We start from the raw sequence: 13,051 nt of genomic DNA, 5'->3' as shown, positions 1-13,051 counted from the left end.
TGTTGTTTGTTCCTGGAATGGCCGAATGGCAGAGCTAGCCTTCAGCACCACAAGTTGGTTCAACTTCTTTAACATTATTGCGCAATCCTGGTACTGTGCTATCAGCACCACGCTCCAATCGCTTAAAAATGGCCCTCATCAAGATCTGCTGCCTAATAATCATACTCATCACTTATTATTCAATTTACAAAATAGAAGATAATCACTTCTCACAATGGTGCTTGCTTAGTAAAGTTAGATCAAAGCTGGATCAATGTCTCGTAAGATCACATAACGATTAATTAGTATTTTACATAACATAACCGAATACAGTGGGGAAAAAAAAGTATTTAGTCAGCCACCAATTGTGCAAGTTCTCCCACTTAAAAAGATGAGAGGCCTGTAATTTTCATCATAGGTACACGTCAACTATGACAGACAAATTGAGGAAAAGAAATCCAGAAAATCACATTGTAGGATTTTTAATGAATTTATTTGCAAATTATGGTGGAAAATAAGTATTTGGTCACCTACAAACAAGCAAGATTTCTGGCTCTCACAGACCTGTAACTTCTTCTTTAAGAGGCTCCTCTGTCCTCCACTCGTTACCTGTATTAATGGCACCTGTTTGAACTTGTTATCAGTATAAAAGACACCTGTCCAAAACCTCAAACAGTCACACTCCAAACTCCACTATGGCCAAGACCAAAGAGCTGTCAAAGGACACCAGAAACAAAATTGTAGACCTGCACCAGGCTGGGAAGACTGAATCTGCAATAGGTAAGCAGCTTGGTTTGAAGAAATCAACTGTGGGAGCAATTATTAGGAAATGGAAGACATACAAGACCACTGATAATCTCCCTCGATCTAGGGCTCCACGCAAGATCTCACCCCGTGGGGTCAAAATGATCACAAGAACGGTGAGCAAAAATCCCAGAACCACACGGGGGGACCTAGTGAATGACCTGCAGAGAGCTGGGACCAAAGTAACAAAGCCTACCATCAGTAACACACTACACCGCCAGGGACTCAAATCCTGCAGTGCCAGACGTGTCCCCCTGCTTAAGCCAGTACATGTCCAGGCCCGTCTGAAGTTTGCTAGAGTGCATTTGGATGATCCAGAAGAGGATTGGGAGAATGACATATGGTCAGATGAAACCAAAATATAACTTTTTGGTAAAAACTCAACTCGTCGTGTTTGGAGGACAAAGAATGCTGAGTTGCATCCAAAGAACACCATACCTACTGTGAAGCATGGGGGTGGAAACATCATGCTTTGGGGCTGTTTTTCTGCAAAGGGACCAGGACGACTGATCCGTGTAAAGGAAAGAATGAATGGGGCCATGTATCGTGACATTTTGAGTGAAAACCTCCTTCCATCAGCAAGGGCATTGAAGATGAAACGTGGCTGGGTCTTTCAGCATGACAATGATCCCAAACACACCGCCCGGGCAACGAAAGAGTGGCTTCGTAAGAAGCATTTCAAGGTCCTGGAGTGGCCTAGCCAGTCTCCAGATCTCAACCCCATAGAAAATCTTTGGAGGGAGTTGAAAGTCCGTGTTGCCCAGCGACAGCCCCAAAACATCTCTGCTCTAGAGGAGATCTGCATGGAGGAATGGGCCAAAATACCAGCAACAGTGTGTGAAAACCTTGTGAAGACTTACAGAAAACGTTTGACCTGTGTCATTGCCAACAAAGGGTATATAACAAAGTATTGAGAAACTTTTGTTATTGACCAAATTCTTATTTTCCACCATAATTTGCAAATAAATTCATTAAAAATCCTACAATGTGATTTTCTGGAGAAAAAAATTCTCATTTTGTCTGTCATAGTTGACGTGTACCTATGATGAAAATTACAGGCCTCTCTCATCTTTTTAAGTGGGAGAACTTGCACAATTGGTGGCTGACTAAATACTTTTTCCCCCACTGTAATAGCATAGGATAGCAGACCTATAACGTTACTGTTACACAAATAAAAACTCCTTTCTGACATTAAAATGGACATTTTAGGATGCTTAGCTGAAGCTGAATAGTCACCCCCAAGAAATCTCAAGCGCCAAAACTCTTTACAGGATACACATCATCATCATCACCACCACCACCCTCTCTCACAGAGTCCTCCTGATCTAAAATACAACATATAATACTGTGCATTCGGAAAGTATTCAGACCCCTTGACTTTTTCCACATTTTGTTACGTTACAGCCTTATTCTAAAACGGATTAAATTGTTTTTCCCCATCAATCTACACACACACACACACACACACACACACACACACACAATACCCCATAATGACAAAGCAAAAACTGTTTTTTAGAAATATTTGCACATTTATAAAAAAAAAAAAACACAAATATGACATTTACATAAGTATTCAGACCCTTTACTCAGTACTTTGTTGAAGCACCTTTGGCAGCAATTACAGCCTTGAGTCTTCTTGGGTATGATGCTACAAGTTTGGCACACCTGTATTTGGGGAGTTTCTCCCATTCTTCTCTGCAGATCCTCTCAAGCTCTTTCAGGTTGGATGGGGAGCGTCGCTGCACAGCTATTTTCAGGTCTCTCCAGAGATGTTCGATCGGGTTCAAGTCCGGGCTCTGGCTGGGCCACTCAAGGACATTCAGAGACTTGTCCCGAAGCCACTCCTGCATTGTCTTGGCTGTGTGCTTAGGGTCGTTGTCCGGTTGGAAGGTGACCCTTCGCCCCAGTCTGAGGTCCTGAGCGCTCTGGAGCAGGTTTTCAACAAGGATCTTTCTGTACAAGCTTTCTCTTGATCCTGACTAGTCTCCCAGTCCCTGCCGCTGAAAAACATCCCCACAGCATGATTCTGCCACCACCATGGTTCACCGTAGGGATGGTATTCGCCAGGTGATGAGCGTGACGCTTGACTATCAGGCCAAAGAGTTCAAACTTGATTTCATCTGACCAGAGAATCTTGTTTCTCATGGTCTGAGAGTCTTTAGGTGCCTTTTGACAAACTCCAAGTGGGCTGTCATGTGCCTTTTACTGAGGAGTGGCTTCCGTCTGGCCACTCTACCATAAAGGCCTGACTGGTGGAGTGCTGCAGAGATGGTTGTCCTTCTGGAAGGTTCTCCCATCTCCACAGAGGAACTCTGGAGCTCTGTCAGAGTGACCATTGGGTTCTTGGTCACCTCCCTGACCAAGGCCCTTCTCGCCCAATTGCTCAGTTTGGCTGGGCAGCCAGCTCTAGGAAGAGTCTTGGTGGTTCCAAACTTCTTCCATTCAAGAATGATGGAGGCCACTGTGGTCTTGGGGACCTTCAATGCTGCAGAAATGTTTTGGTACCCTTCCCCAGATCTGTGCCTCGACACAATCCTGTCTCGGAGCTCTACGGACAATTCCTTCGACCTCATGGTTTTTGCTCTGACATGCACTGTCTACTGTGGGACCTTATATAGACAGGTGTGTGCCTTTCCAAATCATGTCCTATCAATTGAATTAAAGGGGAACAATCAAAAGGGCAGTGGAACTGGCTTTGAGGTCCAGAGTTGAGTTTGAGGGATGTAGGCGCCCCGATTCTGTCTGGACCAAAAGGGTATGGTAATGGTTTTAGGCTCCGTCGGCCGCTGCATGTGGCTATGAAATATAATTCTGTCTGGACCAATGGTGATGAAGCCTGTGATTCCAACTGATTCCTATATTGTAATTTTTCTCGTTTGATGACTCTGATGAGGCAACTGTTCGGATGCTGGTTTCTCCTAAAGTAAATTGATGTTTTGCCAAAATTGTATAATTACTCCTGTCTAAATAAAATCATTCAAAATACTTCACCAGAGAACATGACCGCCACAGAGGATCATTAGCTTCTTTATTTATTTTTGCTGTGAAGCCAGCAGCTTGGGTAGCGTGCGTGGCGATAGGTCTAGCTGATTATTGGAGTTGCGGCAGTCAGTGAAAAGCATCTAAAATGTGTGAAGATAATGTGTCTTGAGTATAATTTAAAATGTTGAGACAAGGGGAGGGGGTGTATGGCGAAGATATGGAACATCTCTTTCCAGAATACACTCAGCTCTCCAGAATACTACATGCACTCACCTCTCCAGAATACTACATGCACTCAGCTCCCCAGAATACATCCACTCTGCTCCCCAGAATATATCCACTCAGCTCCCCAGAATACATGCACTTTTGAACAATTGTTGCGCATTCATTGTTTCATTGGGTGAATTGTTTGCCGTTTGATTGTAATTTTTTAAAAATCAATTACCCATTTACATGTCACCAGTAGGGCTAGTAAATGTTAATCACCGCCATGAACATTAATTTCTGTCAATACGTGTACCCTGTTAATTACAGTCATTTACAATCACTCATTCTCGGAGTGGAAACATTGTTTGCAGAGTTCACAACCTGCTACACTTGTGAGAAACAAGTTTTGGTTTATTTCATAACCATTATGGAGTTGTCCATTTTTTCCCATTGTCTTTTGTTTGGAGTGCTCCATGTGAGCAATGAGCATGTGTCTGGTTTCTCTGTCCTGATGACGTTGAGGGAGTGCTCGCGCTCAACTGAGCACGCAGAGAAGTACCTGGCCTGCTGCAGGCAAATGTAGGAAAATACCAATTTGGGAATGTCTGATGTCCGATCGTGTTAACTCCCCACGTCCACCACTAATAAGCTGAGCTTCTCAGGCATTTAGCAGACGCTCTTATCCAGAGCGACTTACAGGAGCAATTAGGGTTAAGTGTCTTGCTCAAGGGCACATCGACAGATTTTTCACCTAGTCGGCTCGGGGATATGAACCAGCGACCTTTCGGTTACTGGCACAACGCTCTTAACCACTAAGCTACCTGCCGCCCCGGGTTTTTTCAACTCGCCGAAGTCAACCAAGTCTGTTTTAACATCCATCGTGAATGATGATGGTTCCTCACAGTATTAGAAAAATCATTCCAGCACTCACCAAGCCTCGATAATCACCAAGCCTCGATAATCACCAAGCCTCGATGTGAAAGATCGCAATGTAAGGATCTGATGATCCCATATCTCCAGGGGAAACATCATAAAATGTAAGGATCTGATGATCCCATATATCCAGGGGAAACATCATAAAATCCCTGAAAATTTTTCCCTTGCACAAAAACAGCTGTCTGTCTGTCCTGAGCTCACTGACGCTGGAAACTCTGAGGGCCTGGAATAGAATGTTGTGGGAAACTGAGGGCCTGGAATATAGAATGTTATGGGAAACTGAGGGCCTGGAATAGAATGTTATGGGAAACGGAGGGCCTGGAATAGAATGTTATGGGAAACTGAGGGCCTGGAATAGAATGTTATGGGAAACTGAGGGCCTGGAATAGAATGTTGTGGGAAACTGAGGGCCTGGAATAGAATGTTATGGGAAACTGAGGGCCTGGAATAGAATGTTGTGGGAAACTGAGGGCCTGGAATAGAATGTTATGGGAAACTGAAGGGCCTGGAATAGAATGTTATGGGAAACTGAGGGCCTGGAATAGAATGTTGTGGGAAACTGAGGGCCTGGAATATAGAATGTTATGGGAAACTGAGGGCCTGGAATATAGAATGTTATGGGAAACTGAGGGCCTGGAATAGAATGTTATGGGAAACGGAGGGCCTGGAATAGAATGTTATGGGAAACTGAGGGCCTGGAATAGAATGTTATGGGAAACTGAGGGCCTGGAATAGAATGTTATGGGAAACTGAGGGCCTGGAATAGAATGTTGTGGGAAACTGAGGGCCTGGAATAGAATGTTGTGGGAAACTGAGGGCCTGGAATAGAATGTTATGGGAAACTGAGGGCCTGGAATAGAATGTTGTGGGAAACTGAGGGCCTGGAATAGAATGTTATGGGAAACTGAAGGGCCTGGAATAGAATGTTATGGGAAACTGAGGGCCTGGAATAGAATGTTATGGGAAACTGAGGGCCTGGAATAGAATGTTATGGGAAACTGAGGGCCTGGAATAGAATGTTATGGGAAACTGAGGGCCTGGAATAGAATGTTATGGGAAACTGAGGGCCTGGAATAGAATGTTATGGGAAACTGAGGGCCTGGAATAGAATGTTATGGGAAACTGAGGGCCTGGAATATAGAATGTTATGGGAAACTGAGGGCCTGGAATAGAATGTTGTGGGAAACTGAGGGCCTGGAATAGAATGTTGTGGGAAACTGAGGGCCTGGAATAGAATGTTGTGGGAAACTGAGGGCCTGGAATAGAATGTTGTGGGAAACTGAGGGCCTGGGTTGATACAATGTTGCAAGTTCGCTAGCGATATCTGAAGTCAAGATAGACAGAAAAGGGAGACAGGCGGAGTAGAGAGATGAATGGATTGAAAGTATGTATTTTACTTAGTTGACGATGGTAGTTCTAGGCCTACTGCTGCATTGGCCTATAGGCTATCTCTGAGTTCTATGGTAGTTCTAGGCCTACTGCTGCATTGGCCTATAGGCTATCTCAGAGTTCTATGGTAGTTCTAGGCCTACTGCTGCATTGGCCTATAGGCTATCTCAGAGTTCTATGGTAGTTCTAGGCCTCCTGCTGCATTGGCCTATAGGCTATCTCTGAGTTCTATGGTAGTTCTAGGCCTCCTGCTGCATTGGCCTATAGGCTATCTCAGAGTTCTATGGTAGTTCTAGGCCTCCTGCTGCATTGGCCTATAGGCTATCTCTGAGTTCTATGGTAGTTCTAGTCCTCCTGCTGCATTGGCCTATAGGCTATCTCAGAGTTCTATGGTAGTTCTAGGCCTATAGGCTATCTCAGAGTTCTATGGTAGTTCTAGGCCTATAGGCTATCTCTGAGTTCTATGGTAGTTCTAGGCCTACTGCTGCATTGGCCTATAGGCTATCTCAGAGTTCTATGGTAGTTCTAGGCCTCCTGCTGCATTGGCCTATAGGCTATCTCTGAGTTCTATGGTAGTTCTAGGCCTCCTGCTGCATTGGCCTATAGGCTATCTCAGAGTTCTATGGTAGTTCTAGGCCTATAGGCTATCTCTGAGTTCTATGGTAGTTCTAGGCCTATAGGCTATCTCGGAGTTCTATGGTAGTTCTAGGCCTACTGCTGCATTGGCCTATAGGCTATCTCAGAGTTCTATGGTAGTTCTAGGCCTATAGGCTATCTCTGAGTTCTATGGTAGTTCTAGGCCTACTGCTGCATTGGCCTATAGGCTATCTCTGAGTTCTATGGTAGTTCTAGGCCTACTGCTGCATTGGCCTATAGGCTATCTCAGAGTTCTATGGTAGTTCTAGGCCTATAGGCTATCTCTGAGTTCTATGGTAGTTATAGGCCTATAGGCTATCTCTGAGTTCTATGGTAGTTCTAGGCCTATAGGCTATCTCAGAGTTCTATGGTAGTTCTAGGCCTCCTGCTGCATTGGCCTATAGGCTATCTCAGAGTTCTATGGTAGTTCTAGGCCTACTGCTGCATTGGCCTATAGGCTATCTCAGAGTTCTATGGTAGTTCTAGGCCTATAGGCTATCTCTGAGTTCTATGGTAGTTCTAGGCCTACTGCTGCATTGGCCTATAGGCTATCTCTGAGTTCTATGGTAGTTCTAGGCCTACTGCTGCATTGGCCTATAGGCTATCTCAGAGTTCTATGGTAGTTCTAGGCCTATAGGCTATCTCAGAGTTCTATGGTAGTTCTAGGCCTCCTGCTGCATTGGCCTATAGGCTATCTCAGAGTTCTATGGTAGTTCTAGGCCTACTGCTGCATTGGCCTATAGGCTATCTCAGAGTTCTATGGTAGTTCTAGGCCTATAGGCTATCTCAGAGTTCTATGGTAGTTCTAGGCCTCCTGCTGCATTGGCCTATAGGCTATCTCTGAGTTCTATGGTAGTTCTAGGCCTCCTGCTGCATTGGCCTATAGGCTATCTCAGAGTTCTATGGTAGTTCTAGGCCTCCTGCTGCATTGGCCTATAGGCTCTCTCTGAGTTCTATGGTAGTTCTAGGCCTCCTGCTGCATTGGCCTATAGGCTCTCTCTGAGTTCTATGGTAGTTCTAGGCCTATAGGCTATCTCAGAGTTCTATGGTAGTTCTAGGCCTATAGGCTATCTCTGAGTTCTATGGTAGTTCTAGGCCTATAGGCTATCTCTGAGTTCTATGGTAGTTCTAGGCCTATAGGCTATCTCTGAGTTCTATGGTAGTTCTAGGCCTCCTGCTGCATTGGCCTATAGGCTATCTCTGAGTTCTATGGTAGTTCTAGGCCTCCTGCTGCATTGGCCTATAGGCTATCTCAGAGTTCTATGGTAGTTCTAGGCCTCCTGCTGCATTGGCCTATAGGCTATCTCAGAGTTCCACATGCTCATTTCTTTTGCCGCCGATGGATCACAGTGTTTCAGTGAGTCCATTCGGCAGAGGCTGGTGCTCTAGCATTAGTTTAATTTGAACTTTTTAGATTTCTAGCATTTTTATTCTGATTAACCACGTGACAATGATTTTTAGAAACAAAAAATGTTTATTATTGAAATGAAACTGTTCCGCGAAAATGCACATATGAAAATCATAACTGCCACGCAGATCGGTCGAAATGGTAGGATCATTCTAAGCTTCCCCAAACTTGAAACTCACGCGCCGTCTATCGTCTTTACGGTACGTTTCGACCAGAACCAGCACCTCTGCTTGACAACACTTCGCTCCAAAAGACTGTCCGCTTCATGGGCATGGGCGTAGGTGTGAACCCATTCAAGTAAGTAAATACATTTTGAAAATGTAAAAAAAAAAACGATTGACTTGCAAACATTGTTGTGCAAATCTCTCTTCACCCACCATCAACACCATCAATTTCTGCAATCCCCCTCCATGCCATTGACCTTCTGATTTTGTCTCTGTATTCGAGTGGCGCAGTGGTCTAAGGCACTGCGGCGCAGTGCTAGCTGTGCCACTAGAGATCCTGGTTCGAATCCAGGCTCTGTCGCGACCGGGAGACCCATGGGGCGGCGCACAATTGGCCCAGCGTCGTCCAGGGTAGGGGAGGGAATGGCCGGCAGGGATGTAGCTCAGTTGGTAGAGCATGGTGTTTGCAACGCCAGGGTAGTGGGTTCGATTCCCACAGGGGGTATGAGAAAAAAAAAAAAAATGCACTAACTGTAAGTCGCTCTGGATAAGAGCGTCTGCTAAATGACTAAAATGTAAATGTAAAATGTAGCAAAGTGACGTCAGAACCAGAAACAGCGATGACTGGCTTTTCCTCCATCTTTTTTTGGTTGTGCCTTGTCCGGAACTAATGGCAGGCGGAACTACGATTTTCAAGCAAACATCTGCTCCTCACCTGATTGGCTAACGGCAGCGGTAGTCACGTGCAATTTGCATAAAGTAGAGCAGAGTACTTTTTCAGCCGCTCCGCTAGCGGGGTTCTCGCCTCTCACCTTCCCACAATCCCCTGCGCTTTGCCCTACGTGTCCCCAACTTGAAAATTAATGGGAAAGGAATTCGTCTCACGAATTCGGAAGTGGTGAAAACACCTTTGTTACTGTAACAACTAATTAAAACAAAATGTGCAAGCGCATGCACACATAGGAGGTCCCGTGATTTAAAAAAAACGTGCCCGCCTACGGAAATCAAATCCAACTGATTCGTTCTGCCTCAGGCACTGGGCTCACGAAACAGTAATTCAAGAAGATCAAACGCATATTCCCATGAAACTGATTGAGATCAATAACATGATTTGCATGCAGATGCGGTTTTGGACGTTTCACCATTAAAACGTGAATGATTATAATTCACGATCGACAGCGATGATATTATGAAATTAATGTACGCATAACTTGTAATGCTGATTATTAGTAATTAGTAAATGTGGGTTTTGGTTTTGGTTTTTAAACAACTAATTGACAGAGGTTGGTTCAGTTATTTGAATTCCGTTTAGTTCTGTTTTTTCTGTGTGCCCAATGCACACATTGTAGTTTCTCTACAGATAAATCAGATCCATCCTGAACTGTGTGATGTAGTTGGGAGTTGTAGTTTCTCTGGAGATAAATCAGATCCATCCTGAACTGTGTGATGTAGTTGGGAGTTGTAGTTTCCAACAGGCCAATATTCGACATAGTTTAGCGCATTAAAACGTAGTAATGAACTACAATGACCATAATCCATTGCGAATCTACTTGTCATGTCTGTGTTCCTTTTTCACCTGCTACAGAAGAGACCGAAGAATGTGCAATAATCCTTAGGGGATACAGAGAGCAGCTGTTTCTCTACCTGAAAATACATGATATACAGTACCAGTTAAAAGTTGACACACCTACTCAGTCAAGGGTTTTTCTATATTTTTACTATTTTCTACATTGTAGAATAATAGTGAAGACATCAAAACTACGAAATAACACATATGGAATCATGTAGTAACCAAAAAAGTGTTTTTAAAAAAAAAATCGAAATATATTTTATATTTGAGATTCTTCAAAGTAGCCACCCTTTTGCCTTGATGACAGCATTGCACACTCTTGGCAAGTATAAAATATATATTTTGACATGATTCCATAGGTGTTATTTCATAGTTTTCATGTCTTCACTATTATTCTAAAATGTAGAAAATAGTAAAAATAAAGAAAAACCCTTGAATGAGTAGGTCTGTCCAAACTTTTGACTGGTACTGTATACAGTTGAAGTCGGAAGTTTACATACACTAAGTTGACTGTGCCTTTAAACAGCTTGGAAAATTCCAGAAAATTATGTCATGGCTTTAGAAGCTTCTGATAGGCTAATTGACATCATTTGAGTCAATTTGAGGTGTACCTGTGGATGTATTTCAAGGCCTACCTTCAAACTCAGTGCCTCTTTGCTTGACATCATGGGAAAATCAAAAGAAATCAGCCAAGACCTCAGAAAAATAATTGTAGACCTCCACAAGTCTGGTTCATCCTTGGGAGCAATTTCCAAACGCCTGAAGGTACCACATTCATCTCTACAAACAATAGTACGCAAGTATAAACACCATGGGACCACGCAGCCATCATACCGCTCAGGAAGGAGACGTGTTCTGTCTCCTAGAGATGAACGTACTTTGGTGCGAAAAGTGCAAATCAATCCCAGAACAACAGCAATTATGTGGATATATTGAACCAACATCAGTCAGGAAGTTAAAGTTTGGTCACAAATGGGTCTTCCAAATGGACAATGACCCCAAGCATACTTCCAAAGTTGTAGCAAAATGGCTTAAGGACAACAAAGTCAAGGTATTGGAGTGGCCATCACAAAGCCCTGACCTCAATCCTATACAACATTTGTGGGCAGAACTGAAAAAGCGTATGCGAGCAAGGAGGCCTACAAACCTGACTCAGTTACACCAGCTCTGTCTGGAGGAATGGGCCAAAATTCACCCAACTTATTGTGGGAAGCTTGTGGAAGGCTCCCCGAAACGTTTGACCCAAGTTAAACAATTTAAAGGCAATGCTACCAAATACTAATTGAGTGTATGTAAAGTTCTGACCAACTGGGAATGTGATGAAAGAAATAAAAGCTGAAATAAATCATTCCCTCTACTATTATTCTGACATTTCACATTCTTAAAATAAAGTGGTGATCCTAACTGACCTAAGAAAGGGAATTTTTACTATGATTAAATGTCAGGAATTGTGAAAAAACTGAGTTTAAATGTATTTAGCTAAGCTGTATGTGAACTTTAGACTTCAACTGTATAAAACATTTGATTGATAGTTGGTATTCATAAAAGTCTGCCTTATTTACTTTGATGAACTACTAAAATAGTGATTTTGTCAGACAGCATAGACAGCAGCTCCTATAGAGATGAGATGACTTGGAATTAAATAATAGTTATCAAATAAAACAAATCTAATATACAGAACTGAAATATTTTATTAAAGTGAATAAATGATGGTTAATAAGTGATCAGCAGTAATGGTCGGTCACTACCATCATGGGACTTTGATTCATTGTTTTATTCTGTGTTACAGCATTCTAACCAAATAATCGAAACCTGGGATTTTTTTTGTAATAATCGAACCGAACTCAAAAGTCACTAATCGCTCAGCACTACTAACTTGGTGATTCAGGGTATTAAACATATCAAATGTTATTGTGGGTATATGCAGACTTTGCAATTGGAGGATGCACTTTATGCATATTCTATAATGATATAGAATTATCTTATTCATAATGATATAGTCAACAGTTACATCTGTTGGTACGAACGATGAGGAAATGATGACGCTCCCCCCCTCTCGCACCTAAAAAAATAAATAACACTAAACTGATTGTATCATTTTCTCATCATGCAATACATCCATTACACTGACAAAGTACTTTAAAACTAAATACATAGCACATCAACTATTCTGTGGGAATGGTGTCTGGTGAAATGTTCCCTACCTCCAGATGAGTTGGCCGTTCTAGGTTGTCGTCTTACGACAGGTTCCCTCGGTTCCCCTGTCCAAGTGTCCTGGTCTTCGTCCTCCAGTCTCCTCGCCTCGGCCATGGCAGAGAGAGACACTATTCTAGTGAACGAAGACAGCTAGTGCTCTAAAACAATGGATAGCAACATGTCCTACAAACCAAACTCTCCTAAACAACACAACAACTCGCGTTACTTTTCACAAAACAAGTTGACTACCGTCAATATCCTTCGCCAACGTTGGGAGTGTGTAAAAGTATCATAAAGAGATGGAAAAACAATTTATTGCCAATAATAACCGGAGAGACTATCGAATAATAGCTAGTTTGTCTGAGCTGTGTCGCTCCAAGCACGTCCCTACGTCAGAGCAGGAAGAGCTGTCGGGATATGGACGGCCGTCACTAGTTAACACAGCCACTAAATCATATGCTTGTCTACATTTTTTTTTTTTTTACATTTCCCTACTTTTAATAATACTTCAGTTAAATTGCGGTAAACATGCTGTTTAGAGGCGTAACCAGACCTCCGTTGACTCTCCAGTAGGGGAAAAAAAATTGTCAATAATAATGTTGGAAAAAGGTTTGGTTACTAACCACACAAACACCTGCTTGATAATAAGGTCAAAGGTCTCTTTCAGAATGATCCGTAAGTATTACCCTGCGAATCATTTACCCGAAGAAACTCAAAGAAGACATTAACATTAACTGTAGAACACTTTTTGTGTTGAGCATCCAGAAACAGTTTTTG

General features: G+C 42.9%; 1 protein-coding gene across 1 annotated transcript in view; it reads right to left on the bottom strand.

Moving 5' to 3' along the window:
- LOC311112634 (uncharacterized protein) overlaps positions 1 to 12,634 on the bottom strand; it is a 63,613-nt gene extending 50,979 nt beyond the window's left edge. The window contains exon 1 of the mRNA XM_084155780.1: positions 12,283 to 12,634. Within this exon, the coding sequence (XP_084011906.1) occupies positions 12,283 to 12,388 (106 nt within the window). The 5' untranslated portion in view covers positions 12,389 to 12,634. The remainder of the gene's footprint in view (positions 1 to 12,282) is intronic.
- Positions 12,635 to 13,051: the final 417 nt, after the last annotated feature.

Source organism: Coregonus lavaretus, assembly GCF_964263955.1.
Source record: "Coregonus lavaretus genome assembly, chromosome: 39".
Lineage (NCBI taxonomy): Eukaryota > Metazoa > Chordata > Actinopteri > Salmoniformes > Salmonidae > Coregonus > Coregonus lavaretus.
Note: the sequence above shows the minus strand (reverse complement) of the source record. Positions and strands in the feature narration are given on the sequence as shown.